General features: G+C 50.3%; 1 protein-coding gene across 4 annotated transcripts in view; it reads right to left on the bottom strand.

Annotated features, from left to right (window-relative positions):
- KDSR (3-ketodihydrosphingosine reductase) overlaps positions 1-17,633 on the bottom strand; it is a 36,315-nt gene extending 18,682 nt beyond the window's left edge. For all 4 annotated transcript variants that reach the window (XM_075533076.1, XM_075533077.1, XM_075533078.1 and 1 more), the window contains exons 1-6: positions 17,379-17,633; positions 10,637-10,726; positions 7,814-7,870; positions 2,096-2,161; positions 1,625-1,720; positions 592-783 (exon numbers count right to left, since the gene is read on the bottom strand). In XM_075533076.1, the coding sequence (XP_075389191.1) occupies positions 592-783; positions 1,625-1,720; positions 2,096-2,161; positions 7,814-7,870; positions 10,637-10,726; positions 17,379-17,486 (609 nt within the window). In that variant the 5' untranslated portion in view covers positions 17,487-17,633. The remainder of the gene's footprint in view (positions 1-591; positions 784-1,624; positions 1,721-2,095; positions 2,162-7,813; positions 7,871-10,636; positions 10,727-17,378) is intronic.

Here is a 17,633-nt window from a genome sequence, read left to right as displayed (position 1 = left end):
TCCTGCACCATCCCCCCAGCTGTTGTTCCAGGGAGCCCGTTGGTGCAGCTACGCGCCAATCCAGCTCGCTGACCAGCTTGTTCTTCCTGCTGCCGCTCTACGTAACCAGCCTCCAGACAGCACGTCCCAAGTACACGAGGCCACGTCTGGCCACCCCGGCTTCTAATGGAATAGACTACTTACTGCCTGGAAAGAGGCATGAACCCTGACACCGGCTGCAACCTGCAGGAAGGTGGGACACGCTTACGCTGGGTGAAGGCGGTCACCCGAGGGGACACAGCTCTGTGGTCCCAGGTCTGTAACAGGCACAGAGCCAGAAGTGAGCACTCACCAGGGGGCACCGGGTGGGAGGAGGGCATCCCTGCTTGGAGGGCAGGGGACTGGGACTGGTGGTGGGACGGTGGGGAGAAGGACACTGATGGCAGTAAAGCTGATCCGGAGACCAGGTGAAAGCCAGTAAGCTCATGAGAAATAGGACGTGTCAGTGTTGACGATGAACCGATGGGGCCAGAGGTGGCAGAGCTGACAGGGTGGGGGCAGCGGGGAGGGTGGTGGTGGTGTGTGTGTGGGGTGGGGGGAATCCACACTCACCTCCATCTGCAGAGCTTCGGCCAGGCCCCTTAAGGCAAACTTGGACGGGGAGTAGGCAGTGTAGCCGAACAAGCCCAGCTGTCCGGCCTGCGAGGATACAAAGACAATCCGGCCCACACAGCGCTCCTTCATGGTGGCGATCACTGCGCGGCTGGGGTACACGCTGCCCAGGTAGTTGACGCTCATTAATCTCTGCAGGGGCACAAAGGGGGCAAGCAGATTTGCTGAGTGGATGAAGCAGGCCCTCCTGCCCCTGCCCACTGCAAGGGGCAGCACGACCTTGCTACAAACAGGTCTGCATGCCCCGCCCCCCCCCCCCACGCCTCAGAAGGGGCCCCTGCTTGGAGAGCAAGCCTTTGTGGATGGAGCTGGTGGAGGGCTAAGTCGAGGTTCTACTGGAGAGGAATGGGCCCTAAGCCCAAAGACTGCTGACACAGGCCCTAAGCCTTACGAGCAGACACACAGAGAGACAGCCATGGGCGAGAGCCAGACAGAGAGGGCGCTCCCTTCGTCCATCTGTGCTGACCCCATCGGGGCAGGCCTAAAACTCTCACCTCTGACCTCAGGCCCCTGCCCAGGCCTTAGGCCGCTGTCTGGAGCACTGAGGACAAGCTGGAGTACTTGAGGGTTGAAGGAACGAGCCTGAGTAGAGGCCAAGAAGCCTTGTGTCTGAGGCCAAGGGTCTGGGAGAGGAGAGATCCAGGCCTGCCAGCAAGGCTGAGAAGAGGCCTTGCTGTGGACAAAGGACTGTACCCTTCATGTTTTTTGGTTCTGACCTAGTTAACGTCCCTAATAAACAGCCATCATCCTTGAGTTTGGTCTCTGAGCTGTGTGGCCACTGCAACGGATTATCAAAGCCAGCAGAGAAGCAGAGTGGCCTGGGCAGGATGGCTGGTGCCAGAAGCAGGTAAAGCAGGTGGGAGGGACAAGGCAGGGCTGACTTCTGCCTCATAGAAAGCACCCTCGGGCTGGTGTGGATTTGGTGAGATGAAGTCAGACCAATTCCCCGCTGAATGAGCACCATCGTACTTACTTCGAAAGCACTAACTTCCACCTCTTCAAACTTGCCTGCCATTGCTATTCCAGCACAGTTTACAAGCATGTCCACTGGACCCAGTTTCTCCTGAGCCTAGAAAAATGGAGCAGAGCCAACGTTAAGGCAGCAGGAAGGACCATCACTTAGAGCAGTGGTTCTCAACCTTCCTCATGCCGCGACCCTTTAATACAGGTCCTCATGTTGTGGTGACCCCCAAAGCGTAAAGTTAATTTTGTTGCTACTTCACAACAGCAATTTTGCTACTGTTAGTGAACTGGGAGACCCCTGTGAAAGGGTCGTTTGACCCCCAAAGGGGTCGTGACCCACAGGTTGAGAGCCGCTGACTTCAGAGAATCCAAGGGGCAATCAAACCCACAGGAGAGATGGGCCAATCCTGAGACACAGCAGAAAATGATCAGAATCCATCAAAATGCAAGTGAGTTTCCCACTGGGAACCCAGCCTCTTACCTGTTTGATGACATTCTCCACTTGGTTGTAGTCCTGAGAGACGTCCACTGATATACAGAGCACCACCTGGTCACATGGGCGGGAGACACAACCTCAGGGACCAAACCATTTCTGCAACCCTGAGTTCCTCGTCATTACAGGAGTCTTTCCAAAGGGTCTGAAGCCCAATGTTGCAAGGGCACGAAAGAAAACACGTTCAGATTGTGGGACGGGAAACGGGCTTGTTCTGTGCACTGGGCCCCGACTGGCAGTGAAAAACCAAGTGGCAGCAGCCCCTCTGGGGCACAGTGTGTGTGGCAGGCCACCTGGACACAACGCAGCCTTGAGGTTAACCTTTCTTGGCAGTCTTAGTGGTCAAGGAACTGACAACTTTTAAGAAAGACAAAAATACGTGTCATGAAATACAGTAGAACCCCGGTACTCAACCACATCAGTACTCCACCTAATTGGATTTCGACGCGAAAAGTCAAGAAAATTCTGCATCAGACCTCGAACAAGACATCAGAATCTGACCCAATGCATGTGATTTTTGTAAACAAAAGCAGTTTGTGTTTCGGTCACTCGGAGTTAGTTGACGTTTTTAGTACGTATGGTTGAAACCTTTTTGCGGCTGTGTTCCAAGTGTTTTGCTATAATTTGATTTTTGAACTCTTTTTGGATAAAAAAACATGGGTCCTAAGAAAGTTTTTGAAAATAATCATCATGATAAGGAACTGGTTAAACTGTGTTATCGATACTGTTAATAATTTAGTAAACCCTTTTAGAAAACAGTTAAGGACATGCCAACAGCAGACCCCATTAGACAGTTTTTTTTTGTTTTGTTTTAGAGAAAGCTAGCCAGGTCCTAGTGAAAAAAGGCAAAAAAGAGAAAAAACTCCTGAATAGCAGCTACCAGTTGGTTTTATGGAAGGGGATTCCCCTTGCAAACAATGACACTCTCTCCATGCCTCCTCTCCACATCCCTGTCCACAGATCCAGATCCTCATCACTCTCAAGGTATAGGCCAGACTGTAGTTGTTAAAAAACTTTTTAATGTTATGTTTCTTATTTAAATTATATTGCTTAACTCTGAAATTTCTGTGTTATGTTTTGTATAAAAAGGCAGGGTTGTCCACAGAGAGAACAACATGGCTGGCCCCACTATGAGACATGATCCCCCTCAGTGACTAAGGGCGATACAGGGGACAGCACCGGAGACACAGTGTGGGAATTGCACCTGACCTGATCCCACCACACCGAGGCAAAGCACTGGGGGAGTGCAGCGGAACAGCAAGGGAATGGAGTGGCAAGATCCCCAGGGAATGCTGAAAGTGGACTTTGGGGCCCCAACAGACTGGACTGGAAAACACTCCTAAGGGCCAACAAACAATCCTTGAACTAAAAAAAAAAAAAAAAAAAGGCAGGGTTAAGGAAAGAACTTGGTGGAGAATGGATTAATCCATTTTGTTATTTCTTATGGGAAAAATTGATCAGAACTCGACTGTACTGCATCTCGATGCTCTTTCTAGAATGAATTAGCGTCGAGGTCTGGGGTTCTACCGTGTCATTATCTGTGTTGACAGAAAGCAAATCAGAGTTCCCTGTAGCCAGGAGCAGAGGAGGGGGGATGGCCAGCCAAGGGGCCTGGGGAAACATGAGTGGGTGGGGGACAAAGGCAGCTTCCATCTCCTCACAAGTGTGAAACCAACACAAGCACATCCATCATGTTCCAGCTCACACGGAGTCTGTAGGACAGCGTGGGGCCGCCCCATTGGAGTCCTGAGGCTGATAATCTCCATGAAAGCAGACAGCAGTCGGTGGCTTTCATGGAGATTATCATGGAGGGTTCCAGCTATGGAACTTTGGGGAGCAGGCGAGTACTTAACCACTGCGCCACCAGGGTTTCTCTCAAAATGGAAAACATCGGTCAAAATCCGATGTTTTGGCTCACCACACAAAACTTAAACCTCAGGAGAGTTGTTAAGAAGAGTAGCGATAAACTAACCTTTTTTTTTTTTAAGTAAAAAGTGTTTATTTAAAATTGTTTTCACTCCTTTATTTTTGGTGATGAAGTAACAGTTTTTACTTGCACAGTAAGCAGCAAATTCTGGCAGGAGCAGAGGAGAGGAGAGAGGACTCTTGATTTATTTAGCTGTTTATTTAATATATTTTTGTTGGTGGTGAGTATACACAGAACATACACCAATATATAACCATTTCAGTATGTCCAATGCCGTGAGATTGAGCACATTCTTCAAGGTGGGCAGCCATTGTCCCCCTCCTTCTCTGGGGTGTCCCTTATCCCTGAACACACACTCTCTGCCCACGAAGGTTCCTGTCTGACCTTGTGAGTTGATGTTGGCAATCAAGAGGGTTCAGACAAGAGCACGATGCTCAAGGCAGACATCCTTTTCTAAGAAGGCTGTGCTGCTGTCTGGTTTCAAGAAGCCGTCAGGCTAAGGGGCACCTTATTGCCCCTCCTTGTTTGGGCCGGAGAACAGTGACGAAAATCAAAGACACACGGGAAAGTCAGTCCAAAGGCCCAGTGAGCACCAGCCCTCCAACCCTGAGACCAGAACTACACAGAGCCCCACCGCCACTGCCGACCACTCTGAAAGAGGTCGCATCAGAAGGTACTAGATAGGAGGGAAAATAGGACAAAAAGCAACTCGGTGTCATAAGAAGACCAGGCTTACTGGTTGGAGAGAGCCTGGTGGAACCCCAAGACAATGATCCTTAGTCCCCCCTCAGGTCCCCCTTCAGGAGTGTACCCACTCCTGTGGTTCAACTTTCAGCCACGCAGTAGTGGGCTATGAAGGGACCACTAATGGCAGGGAGGAGGTTTGCACTCCTCAGGACAGTCAGCCCCTTGAAATCAAAAGGGCAGCATTTGTCCAAGGCCAAGCTCAGAAGGCAGGAAGGGTTAAGGTAAGCCACTTCTAATGAAATGAGAAACGAGGGCAGAAGATCTGGAGCCCGTGAGACTAGATGAACCCGTCACATGACTAAAATCATCTTTACACGGAAAACCAAAAATATCCCTAGTCTTCTCCTTTTCAAGATGATTTACTTCTTAAAAATTATGAATTGAGGGAAGTTTTACTATGAACTGAGCACATCGGTTTCCCACTCAACAATTCATGCACATTTCAGTTCATCCACTCCCAGTGGTCCCAGAATGGCGGGATCCCATGAGAAGCAGAAGTTCTGTTCTGCCGAAGATAAACGTCCAAAGCCAGACAGCCAAAGCACACCTGCCCTTAAACAGAATCGTGACTAGGACCACGCTACGGGGCTCCCATGGGACTAAAGGGAACAAAGACCTAAAAGACATTCCTAAACCACACCTACTCCGGAAGCCCCTCCACTCCAGCTCTTTGCTCAGAGGCTGAGCCAGGTGGCGGCCCAACAAGACCTAGAGGACTAACCGCATGGCCATGATCCACCCTGGCTTGGAGGAGCCGGCCTGGGAGCCAAGTCCTAGTCAGTCACCTCAGAGGCTTAAAATTCCCGACTCTGGAACTAGCCCACCTACTCAGCTTCTCTTCACCAAAGGGCTCCAGAGTCCAGCCGACACAAACCTGACCAGGGCTTGGGGCTCACCTCACGGTGTGAGTGGGGAACTGCTCAGCCTGTCTGAGCCTTGAAAAGAACTGCAGTTAGTCTTGGCAGGGGTGATGGGAGGGGGGGGGTGCAGAACACTACAGAACAGTAAAAAATGAACTGGGGTAGACCCTCAAGCAACATGGGCGGCTTAGCGGCGCCAAACCTGTGCGTGGTCAAGAATCCTGGGGTCACTCTGACTCCCCAGATTTTAACTATTCGTAGTCTGCTGTTGAGCAGGGGCCTTACCAACAACCTCAACCGTCCATTAGCACAGATTCTGTATGTTGTAGGAATCATATACTGTAACCACACAGAAGCTGCACTTTCCATACGAGATGAAAATGGGATTTCAGGAAAAGTGTTCGTGCATGCAGTCATGGCTTCATGAAGTTCTCTCTCTCTTCAAAAACAAGGGTCCTTACGCTAGATTCATTTCTCTTGAAACAGGGGGGCAACTGCAGCTGCAGACCTCGGCCTACGGGGCTTCTCCAGCAAGCCAGCCTCTTCTTGTGCAGACTGTTCCTGGCTTCGGGGGCCCAGAGGCACTTCGTACAGAGCTGGTTGGTTATCTGAGGTTGACTGTCGTAAGACTTGAGAACCCTGGAGACATCGCTTTGACTGTGAACCTCAACCCGCAGAGGCGCTGAGCTGCCCACAGGGAGACGACATGGAGTTTGGTGAAAACCCACGTGTCAGTGGACCCATGGGGTACAAACCCACAAACCCACGCTGTTCAAGGACCTCCACCTGCATGTAGCATCACAGGTTAATCTCAGAAGAAGGCGAGTTACACAGAATGCTGACTCACAACCGCCTGGGGCCAGAAGGGGCTGTGGGGAAATCGAGGTGGTGGCGAAAACTGACCTGGGTGCTGCTTGCACCCGTGTGACTACGCTCCAGTGAACTGCTCATGTTAAATGGGTCATGAATGAAATTGCGATAAGGCTGTTAGGAAAAAGAAATGGCATAAAACTCGAAACGGAGAACTAAACAATGGACAAGCCAGGGTCCCATGCATGAGTGGGACAGTCAGAAGGGAAAGCAAAGGGAGGGGCCGGCACAGAAGAACCCGACTGGCGGAGGCATCTGGAGAGGACACGAGACCCCGGGGCCCTTGGAGCTCTGGAACATTCTAGTTCTCAAGCTGGATGAAGAGAGTGTGGCTCTGAACTTACCATGCCGTACACTTCTCTGCAGAAGCACGCACATGTATATTCCCTCCTTCACTGAAATATTTTAAAAATAAAAGGTGTCCACCAGCCCTATCCCCTTAAGGTAAGGTGACCAGGTTTTAATATTGATTAAATGGGACACCATTGATAAAACTCATATCCTGGCAAAATAGCCACATGGCAGCTGAAAACCGTATACCCTAGCTTGTCGTGCATTCTTTCCAAAAATCGGGACCTTTTTAAAATGTCATGGGACATGGGAAAAATTGTTCAAAAGCGGGACTGTCCCGGCAAAAACGGGACATCTGATCACCTTACCTTAAGGCTCTGTATGGAATCTATTTAAATTAGTAAATGAAATAAAATAATTATCTGGTAAAACATGGTTATATGGCATTTTCAGAAGTCCAGAGCAAGATTTGTCATCGATTGATATTTCACCTTTTTTTGAATGAAAAAGCCACTCGCATGCTTGAGTTTTTCCCATATCGCTGTCCTGGTAGGCCGTGTTCAGCATGATGACAGTTTCCGTGGCATTTTTCCCAAGCAGAAAACAAAATTTCACAGCCGCATTTGGTTCTCTTAAATCGGCCATCACAAAAAAAACCCCAGAGGTTCTAGAAAAACTGCTTTTACGAGAAAAATTCCCTGTGACCAGAGAGACCCTTCCCAGGCGAAGCCACTGAGTGCAGATAATGGGAGGCTCCATGCTCCCCTGGCGGGGAAAACATGAATAACCGGCCCAGGGGACCTTTTCCCCATTTGTTCGTTTATTTGTTTGTTTTGGGTGGATACTCCCTCATATATATTTGGGAGATGTTAATGACCTGAGTTCCTAAGCAATTCCAACATTTCACATTTGTAAAAGTCACTGATACTTATCTTAATGAGGAAAACCCGACATGTGTTCAATGAACTGGCTGATGAGCCCAGCAAACAATTCCTGAAGACAATGATTTACCTGCTTATCATTAATTGAGTGCTTTTCAATTTCTTTCTTGGCCTGCAGCAGCTTGTCCTAAAAGCAACACAAAGAACAATTAGTCCTGGCAACAGTCTATCTGTGTGACTGCTTGTTGAAATGGAAAGGGAAAAACCAGGAATTGAGCATTTATTCAATTCCAGAAAAGAATGCCTGCCTTGTAGCACCAAGGGTCACGGTGAACAGAAAGCAAGCACGTCAAGTGAAACTATGAATAGGTGACAGTGATGTGAACTGTACAGGGGCCCTGAAAATCCACATCCAACTGGAACCTCAAGATGTGACTGCATCTGGAATAGGGTCTTTAAAGACGTACGTACTGAGACAGGGATCAAGGTGAGAGTGTGCTGATGAGGGTGGGCCTTAAGCCCAATGAGAACGTCCTTCCAATAAGCAGAGAAGGGCATTCCATTTGTTCAGTTAGTCCAGTGTTTGTTCATTTAGTCAGTGTTTCTCAACCTTCCTCATGCCATGGCCCTTTAATACAGTTCCTCATGTTGTGGTGACCCCCCCAACCATAAAATCATTTTCGTTGCTACTTCATAGCTGTCATTTTGCTACTGTTATGAACCTGGCGACCCCTATGAAAGAGTCATTTGACCCCCAAAGGGGTCGAGATCCACAGGTTGAGAACCGCTGATTTAGTCAGTAACTGCTTTTCACAAATCTGCTGGACTCCATGCCAGCCTGTCTGTCAGTTTGTCATTCTGCACTGGCTCGTGTGATGCTGTGATGCTGAAAGCCATTTCAAATACCAGCAGGGTAATCCTTGGTAGACACGGTTCAGCAGAATGTCTAGGCTAAATGAAGGTAGCACGAACATTGGGCCTCTATTCAAGCCCTCCCTCAACGCAAGAACTCTTTGTTCTAATGACCTGACATTCTGTGATGCTCACCTGCCCAACACAATTGCTGAAGACAAAATGGGTGCATAAGCAAATGTGGTAAAGAAAGCTGATGGTGCCCGGCTATTAGAAGAGATAGCATCTGGGGTCTTAAAGGCGTAAAGTTAAACCAGCAGCCATCTAGCAGGGTAGCAACAAAGCCCACGTGGAAGAAGCACACCAGCCTGTGTGATCATGAGGTGTTCATGGGATCAGGTATCAGGCAAACAATCATATGGTTGAGAACGAGGAGAGTCTGAGTGGGGACTAAAAGTCCATCAGTAAACAATTGGACATCCCCTCACAGAAAGGTCACAAGGAACGAGTAGGCCAGAGTGTACCAATTTATAGCACTGACGAAACCACAACATTCCTCTAGTTCCTTAATGCTTTCTCCTGCCCCCACCCCCACCCCCTATCATGACCCAGCTCTACCTTGCAAATCCGACTAGACCAGAGCATGTACTCGGTACAGATAAAGAGCTCATGACACATGGAATCCTGGACAGATAACCCCCTCAGGAACAGTAATGGGAGTAGCAATACCATGAGGGTAGGGGGAAGGAGGGGTTAGAAAGAGAGAACCTATTGCAATGATCAATGATCGATGCATAACTAACACACACACAGGGGACTAACAAAAGAAACAGGGGTGACGGGAGATAGTGGATGATGTAAGATATGAAAATAACAATTATTTATATTTTATCAAGGGTTCAGAGGGTGGGAGGGTGGGGGAGGGGGGGAAGAGGAGTTAATACCAAGGGCTCAAGTAGAAAGAAAATACTTTGAATATGATGATGACAAGAAATGCACAAATGTAATTGATATACGGATTGTTATAAGAGCTGTAAGAGCCCTGTGTAAAATGTTTTTAAAATTCTAGACTAAGACTAGGAAAAAAGGTCTGGTGATATTCTGAAAATTAAGCAGCAAAGACCCCAAGGGATCAGGACAGGACAGTACTCGGTGCCACACGGGAAGGGAGCACGCTGGGCTGGATGCGCTCGCTTGTCAAGAGTGGATTCTACAACGATGTGACGATGACGCAGGACTGGGCACCAGTCCGCTTCGTTATCCGTAAGCCTGCCTGCCACAAACTGGAGCCAACTGGACTCTGGGCACAGGACAGCAGAGCGGGTGGTACAGACATGACTGCACCTTGGTTTCTGACAGCCAGATCTTCTTGCTCTCTCCTATCGCCACACTGACTGTTTCACAAGGACGTAGCTTGGGAACTATATTTTCTCTCTCCCTCCAAGTCGGCTAGCCCAGGTGAACCCCAGGTGAGAAGACATCTGATTGAACACCTCCTACTTGCCAAAGACTGACCCAATCCCCGCTCCTGGCGAATTTGCCATCATTACCTTCGCTTCCTGCATCCAAAGCGCCTAAATCCATGGAAGGGTCTCAAGCTTTCCTTGTACGAACATCAGACCAGTGAGCACCTGTTCCGACTCACCTACAAATCCCCCTCCCCAAAAACCAAACGCACAGCCATCAGTGAATTTCAAATCACCATGACCCTAGAGGACAGGGGAGAACTGCCCCTGTGAGTTGCTGAGACTGAACTCTTTACAGCAATAGAGAGCCTCATCTTTCCCACTCAGAGAAGCTGGTGGTTTTGAATTGCTGACCTGGTAGGTAGCAACCCAGCCTGTAACCACTACGCCACCAGGGCTCCTAATTCCAGACTTAGAGCCCAAGAAAGATTTGTCAAGCTGCCCTGACTTCAACTCAGGGGTCCTTGCCATAAATATAACATGTTTGTGGAAAACTCTATTATCTCTCCATACCATCTTCCTATGAAATTTCTGAAGCCCCCTGGTACCAGGAGGAGCCAATCGTTTGGGAATCACAGATCAGGGGATGCAGGCAGTTTCTAGCACAGGATAGGTTAGGGGGGACTTTGACTCACCTCATTCCGTGCAACCAGAGTGATGAAGGCTCCTTGTTTATAACACTCGATGGCAATGCTCTTGCCGATGCCGCTGGAGCCTCCTGTGACCTGAAAGCCCAACAACAACACAATCTTCTTTGTGCATGAAGGTTCCCATGTGCACAGAGCCTGTTTGAAATAACTGCCAAGAGATGCCAATGTTTTTCCACCTGCAAGCTCGCCCAAAGACTAGCTGTTCAAACCCACCTGACCCCGCTGCTGCCGTGCAAGAAAGGCCTGGCGATCTGCTTCCATAAAGAACATTCAGACTCAACCCAAACTCTGTACCCTCGAGTCCATACTAACACACTGCGACCCTGAGTGCAGGAAAGAACTGCCCCTTGGGTGTCCAAGACTGTCAGTCTTTACAGGGACAGACAGCCTCGTCCTTCTCCCGAGGAGCGGCTAGTAGATTCGATCTGCTGACCGAAGCAGCCCGCCACCAGGCTCCTCATAGCAATCTCGGCTAGGGTTGCCAAGGCTGTAAATCTGGACAGGTATAGACACTCTCATGCTTCTCCCATGGAGTGGCTGGTGAGTTTGAACCACTGAGTGTGCAGTTAACAGCCAATGGCTTAGTTATGCTTTCCTTGTGTTTAGCACAAGACAGTAATCGGCACACCTCCAACAGTGTTCTGAGTTCTGGGGAGAACAAGTGCCTTGTAAAACCAGTTAACACATGACACATGACTCGGCCTGCAACTGATCCAAACGAACTAATTTCCTTACGGCTTCTTTCTTCTGGAAGATAAATTCAAGACGAGATGAAAAGAATGGTGTGGATGTAAACGGCTGCTTATTGTAAAGCAGTCTGTGATGCAAGGAAATGCAGATCAAGCTGCCCACCCACGCCCTTCTCACTCTCTCAGTCCACGGGTCCGCCACACCAGAGGGCCGTCAGCCCATGCGCTCTGCTCTGCATCCACAGGGCCTTTGCACAGTGCCTCTGCCCTGTGGGGACCTTTCCTCCTGCCCATCTCAGCTCAAGCGTCCCTTCCTTAGGAAAGCCTTCACTGACCTCCCACCCCCTTTCTGCCCAACCAGCTCATAGTGTCAGTCCCCTCTCAGCACAGCACAGCAGCCTCTCCTGCACTTGGTGGCACAGAGGGCAGAGGTCGTGCAGGAGCTATAGGTGGCCTCCTCTGGCTTCAGCAGGGAGAAGAAGCTGGCTTCACACCAGCCCAGCCAGTCATGCCTCCACCCTCCCACCCTCTTTACCCGACTCGGACACCAGCCATTCTCCACTCCACTTTTCTGCTCGATTCCATAATTGGTTGCAATTGTCACACAGAACCAGATGAGAGGCGTTTATTAGGGGCGTTAACAACTTACTACAAGTCAGGATCGATGAGCAGTAAGGATACAGCAGGGCCTCTCCTGGGCCTGCAGCCAAGTCTCTCTCACTCTCTCTAGACTTCAGCCTTTCAGTCAAATGGCCCCTTGGCCTCCGGTTTCAGGGTGGGTCCTCTGGCCTGTCCCATAGTCTCTGAGCCTCGGCCTTGGGTTTTGACCTCCACCCCTTAGGCAGGGATCTCGGTGGTTCTCCTTCCTTGTTGGTCCTGGGACTCTCTCTCTCTCTCCTGCTTCTGATATGGCTCTCTGATAGCCAAGGGGATGGCAACTGAAGCTGATCAGTCTTCCCTGTTAGTATTTCATACACCCCATTTGCATGGTCCCACCTAAGCATGTGGTGCGAGTTAGAGACGGGCCAAACTCACTGCCACTGAATCAATAACCCACAATGACCCTACAGGCCAGTGTGGAACTGCCTCTGGGAGACTGTGAGTCTCCGAGATTCGTCTTTCCCCTGTGGAGTGGCTGGTGGTTTCAAACTGCTGACCTTGCATTTAGCAGCCCAATGCATTACTACTACACCACATTCCACTGCTGTTTCAACACTTGGTTAATAGTCGCTGACAGCCGAGCCATAGAAGCCCTGGTGGTGCAGTGGGCTCAGCATTGACCCACTAGCTCAGAGGCGAGTGGTCCAAACCCAGAGAAAGATGAGGCTGTTTCCGTAAAGCCTACAGCTACTCTGACCTACAGGGTCACTGTGAGTTAGAGTCGGCTCCAAGGCTGTCAGTTTGACTTCCCGTATGGTGGCACATTTAGGTTATTTCTCAGGTTTGACCATTAGAGGTAAACAACACTGCAACGAACAGCTCTGACAGCATCCCAAGACTTACAGGCATCATGAAGCCGCTCCCACACAAAAGGACCTTTCTCCACGACTCTCCGGCTGCCCCTCCCTGTCCTTAGCCTCAACTTCCCGCTCCTGAGGTAATTTCTTGTGTGGCTCATTAAGCAAGTGCCAACACAAACATTACTGTGAAAATATAACTATGACCCCAGGTGGCCTAGGCTATTTGGGATATTGCATGGGTTATTTGGGTTGATTATTTCTTACCATGTGGTGACATGCAATCATTTATAGATGGAGGTCCTTCTATCTCCTCTGTGACTCCGGCCATACGATTGGATGGGACCATGCAAATAAGGTTTAGAAGACTAGCTTGGAGATTGGTCAGTTTTGCCATTCCCCTGGGTAGGAGGCAGCTCAGAAGCAGGAAGAGAAGGGTTCCTGTGACTTCCAAGGAAGGAGAGCCAGGGGTGTGTGTGAAGGCCCTGTCTGAGAGGCAGAAGCAGAGTGGCAGGCAAGCTTCAACCACTGCACAAGATAGAGACCAAGGGACCACTTGGCTGAAAGGCTGATGACCATACCGGCTCGGCTACAGGCTGCGGAGAGGCGCTGCTGTGGACCAATGACTATATCCTTAATGTTTTCTGGTCCTGACTTGTGCTAACCTGTTAACATCCCCAAGAAACCCCCATAATTGGCACTAAATAAATAAATAATAGCCCCCCATAATTGTGAGTATTGTGAGCTCCGTGTGGCCACTGCAATGGATGATCGGATGCGCAGGTAGAGGGAGAAGAACAGCTGCTGTCAGAATAAAGCTAAAGCGGGTCAGCAGTCTGACTGACCTCTGCTATGTGGCAGTGGCCTGGGGGTACGTGGTGGAGATGGATTCTCCATTTCCCTACTAAAGTCAGAGGAGGTCAGATGGGCCCCATGCTATTTCTTCACACCGGGTGGTAGCATTCCATAGCCCAAAGGAGATCTCCTCTACTCCCCAAAAGTTCCTGTTTTATGAAGTTATCTTGCTTTACCCAATCTCCCTCCCACACTTACATTTCCAAACCCTACCCATACCTCAAATGCCCCTCCCCCGTGAAGTCTTTCTGGATTCAGATGCCTGGTCCTGCCCTTTCTTTGTCACCTTCTATCTTGTACCATTTCTTATGTCTTCAGTCTCTTATCAGGACTAGAATTGTCCTAATTGGATCAAGTCTAATTTATATCGTAGCACATACTCTAAATAAATACTTGCCTACATGCATTCATAAACAGTTGTATTACGCCCATTTCTCTGAAAAATACAGGGCCCCCTAAAGCGTGGAAAGAAAATCTATTTATTAGTCAACCAATTACTGGAAGTTGGAGCCAGGCTGGTACACGAGACAGCTTACAAGCCCTAGGGTGTTTGGTCGAGCAGAGTCACTGCTGTCCCATTTCTATGTGTATGTAGGTTAGCTAACAAAGATCAGGGTTCAAGTCTGATGGCTCGTAAGAGCTCTTTTGCATGAGGACGACTAGTTTCTGTATCATGATTCACAAGAAACTTCTAGCTTCTAGTCAAACCAGGTAGCTCTCAGCAGGGGTCCAAGGATATACTTAAGTCAGTGTTGGGCTGTTATTTTGGAAGCTATAAGGAAATAACAGGGATTTTCTTAAGAGCTGAGAAAAATGGTAAGTGCACACTGAGCTGTCTGACAATTGCTAAGTTGAACCCAGAGAGGAAACACTAGACAAGAGTTTAATTTCCTTCTTTCATCACTCCAGCTTACTACCCTTTGCAAATGTTGTTTAAAGGCTTCTCTCTAATTACGCAAGAGACCTCTTATTAAGGGCAATGGGGGTAGGAGCTGGGCATTGGGGGAGCTGTTACCAGGAGAGCTACCTCCTCAAAAAACAAAACTAATGAAACCAAACCAAGCCAACCCCCATGCCATCCAAATGAGGCCAACTCCTAGCGAACCTATACCAAACCCAAAACGCATGGCCACCATGTCGATTCTGAGGCACAAAATGGCGAGACTACCTAGGGTTTGAGGCTGTCGATCTTTATGGGAGCAGAGCGCCTCCTCTTTCTCCCACAGAATGGAGGGTCTGAACTGCTGACCTGGTGGTCAGCAGCCCAATGGGGAACTCACTACACTACCAGGGCAGACTGCTACCAAGCCCCCCACCCTAGAACAGTGGTTCCCAACCTTCCTCATGCTGAAACACAAAATAGGCCACTGAGATTTTTCCGGCATCCACCGGCAGCCATTTCCAATCTGAATTCTCTCTCCCATCTCCACTCAGCCTAGTCGGACGACATTAAGAAGAAAACAGATGACATCGTGTGACCTAGTCACACCTTCCTCTCATAGTTGCTGCTGTCATTTCATTGGTGGCTGCCAGGTAGGGTCCCAGTGGGTGGCAACCCCGTGTGTCACAGAGTCCAACTGCTCGGCTGCATTCCTTACAGGGGCAGATTCCAAGGTCTTTCTTTCATGAAGCTGCTGTTGGATTCAAATGGCCAGCCATTTGGTTAGCAATTGCATGCCACGCACCCAGGAGCATCACGTGATTTACAACAAGCAAACCCACTGCTGCCCGCCAGTCATTCCGGCACAGGGGGCACAGAGGACACCTGTCCCGTAGAGTCTCTGAAACGGTACGGTTTCCTAGGAGCAGGTACAACCTTATCTATCTCTTGTGGGGTACGCTCCTCAGATTTTGTGGTTTGGAGCCCAATGCTTAAGCCATTGCCCTACTTTTTGCAGGTGGATATATCAAGGCAAGGAGTGCTCTGGAGACGAGGCAGTTAAATCTCTTGGCTGTCTGCTTCTGTCAGGATGACAGCCTTGGGGACCCTACAGGGCAGTTAGTTCTACTCTGTTCCACAGGGTCACGGGGAGTCCTACTGGGCTGGACCCGCAGTGGGCTTTAGTAAAGCTCTCATTCAGTGCAATGGCAACTCCTAGTGGCCCCATAGGGCAGGCGAAACTGCCCCTGTGGGTTTCCAAGACTGTAACTCCTGACGGGTAGAAAGCCTCATCTTTCTCCTGCAGCGATGCTGGTAATTTCGAACTGCTAACCTTGTGGTTAGCAACTGAATGCAAAACCTTCTATGCCAGCATAGCTCTTCCTTGTGTGCCCCAACATGTCTCATCTTACCTCATCTACCACGTGGTGGGGTGGAGAGTTCAAAGTAAGAAACACAGTCTTAAAAATATTCAGGCAGAATGTACGTTACTGCTTTGAGCTTTTTCTTTTTTCCAAGTTCCAGGGATCTCTGTCTGCAAGCACAAATCATGCCAACACCAAGCTCAGTGCCGCTGAGGCGATGCGACTCACAGCAACTGTGTAGGACAGGGTAGAACTGCCCCTGTGGGTTTCCATGGATGCAACTCTTTGTGGGAGTACAGACTCATCTTCTTCAGCAGAGTGGCTGGTGGTTTTGAACTGCGACCTTGCCTGAAATAATTGGCCATGTTAAGGCCATGCATTTGAGCCATAAAATTAGGCATTCCCTTTGGATGTGACATTTTCAGACTGTACCACTACTGTAGAAGGAGGATCTCGCTCCTCTTTTCTTTCTCTTTCTCTCTCTCTCTCTCTCTCTCTCTCTCTCTCTCTCTCTCTCTCTCTCTCTCTCTCCTCTCTGGCGCTACACTCACCTGTGCACCTCCCTTCTACATTAGGAGCAATTCATTTTTACCAAGTTTTACACAAGGAAAGAAGATACATTATTCACAAAGTCTAGCACTAAAAGAAAGGATCATCCCAGCTCAGAGGGAAGGCTCTGGTTGCCCAGACACAAAACTCGCACCCGGCACCAAGCAGGAACCCTAGTGGTGCAGTGGTTAAGCATTTGAGGGCTGACTACAAGACAGGTGGATTTTCGCTGGCAGCTTAGTCAATAACACTCTCCTGCCTCATTGTGCTTCAGGCGTGCCATTCATTACAAAAGGGGGAAAGGCAGCTCCAGGTAAGGCGTCCTGAAGAAGGTGCCCTGCTGGCAGAATAAGGGGTGCGGGGGCTGCCTCTGAGTTCAGGAGCTTCCCATGAGAAGACAACCCCAAGCATAGGCCCGCCACTCAGGGCGCTTGCGTTCCCATCCCATCATTGACCTAGCTCACTCCCAACTCTGAACTCATATCAGAGAGTCGCAGTCAGCACCAACCAGTGGGCTCCTGGCCGAACCCTGGGAGGACTGACACCTGCAGTGTCCAAGGAACTTCCCCCACGCGCTGGCTCTATGGCCAGCACACTGGATCCGAGCCGTTTCCCAGGTGAGTCACTTCCTGGATCCACTCACGGCAACGCTCACCCCGCGCCCACCGACCGCTATGCCCTTGGTGAAGTTTCTCGGCCTCCGGTCCTCAGGTGACGCATCCGGAGACCAAAAACACCCGCCTCTCGAGGCTGCCGCGCCGTAGCCGCGGCGCACGCCCCAAACATCGGAGCAGCGCAGCCAGAGGCCGGGGCTGCAGGTGGCCTCCTCCGGCGCCCTCCGCAGGCCGGGCCTGGAACAGGCGCAGGGCCTCCCCACCCGCCTCCCCCACCCGCGGGCCGCCCAGGGGTCCGGACGCTCCGGGGGACACTCACCACCACATGCGCCCCGGGCAGCGCGAGGGGCTTGGGGCTGATGAGCGGGGACACCATGTAGAGCAGCAGCACGAAGGCCACCAGGAAGGCGGCCGCCAGCAGCAGCATCGCGGAAACGCGCAGGGATGGCGGGCTTGGACCGCGCAGCGCTCGAGCTCGGGGTCGTCTCCGCGCCGCCGGGTCACGCGCCGTCCGCGCGCAACAGGAACCGGACTGTTTGGGTTCGCGGCGCGGGGCGGGTCCAGTGGCCGGGGG

The sequence above is a fragment of the Tenrec ecaudatus genome, chromosome 15, assembly GCF_050624435.1.
Source record: "Tenrec ecaudatus isolate mTenEca1 chromosome 15, mTenEca1.hap1, whole genome shotgun sequence".
In the NCBI taxonomy this organism is placed as follows: Eukaryota; Metazoa; Chordata; class Mammalia; order Afrosoricida; family Tenrecidae; genus Tenrec; species Tenrec ecaudatus.
The sequence above is the reverse complement of the archived record's forward strand: the minus strand, read 5'-3'. Positions and strand labels throughout refer to the sequence as shown.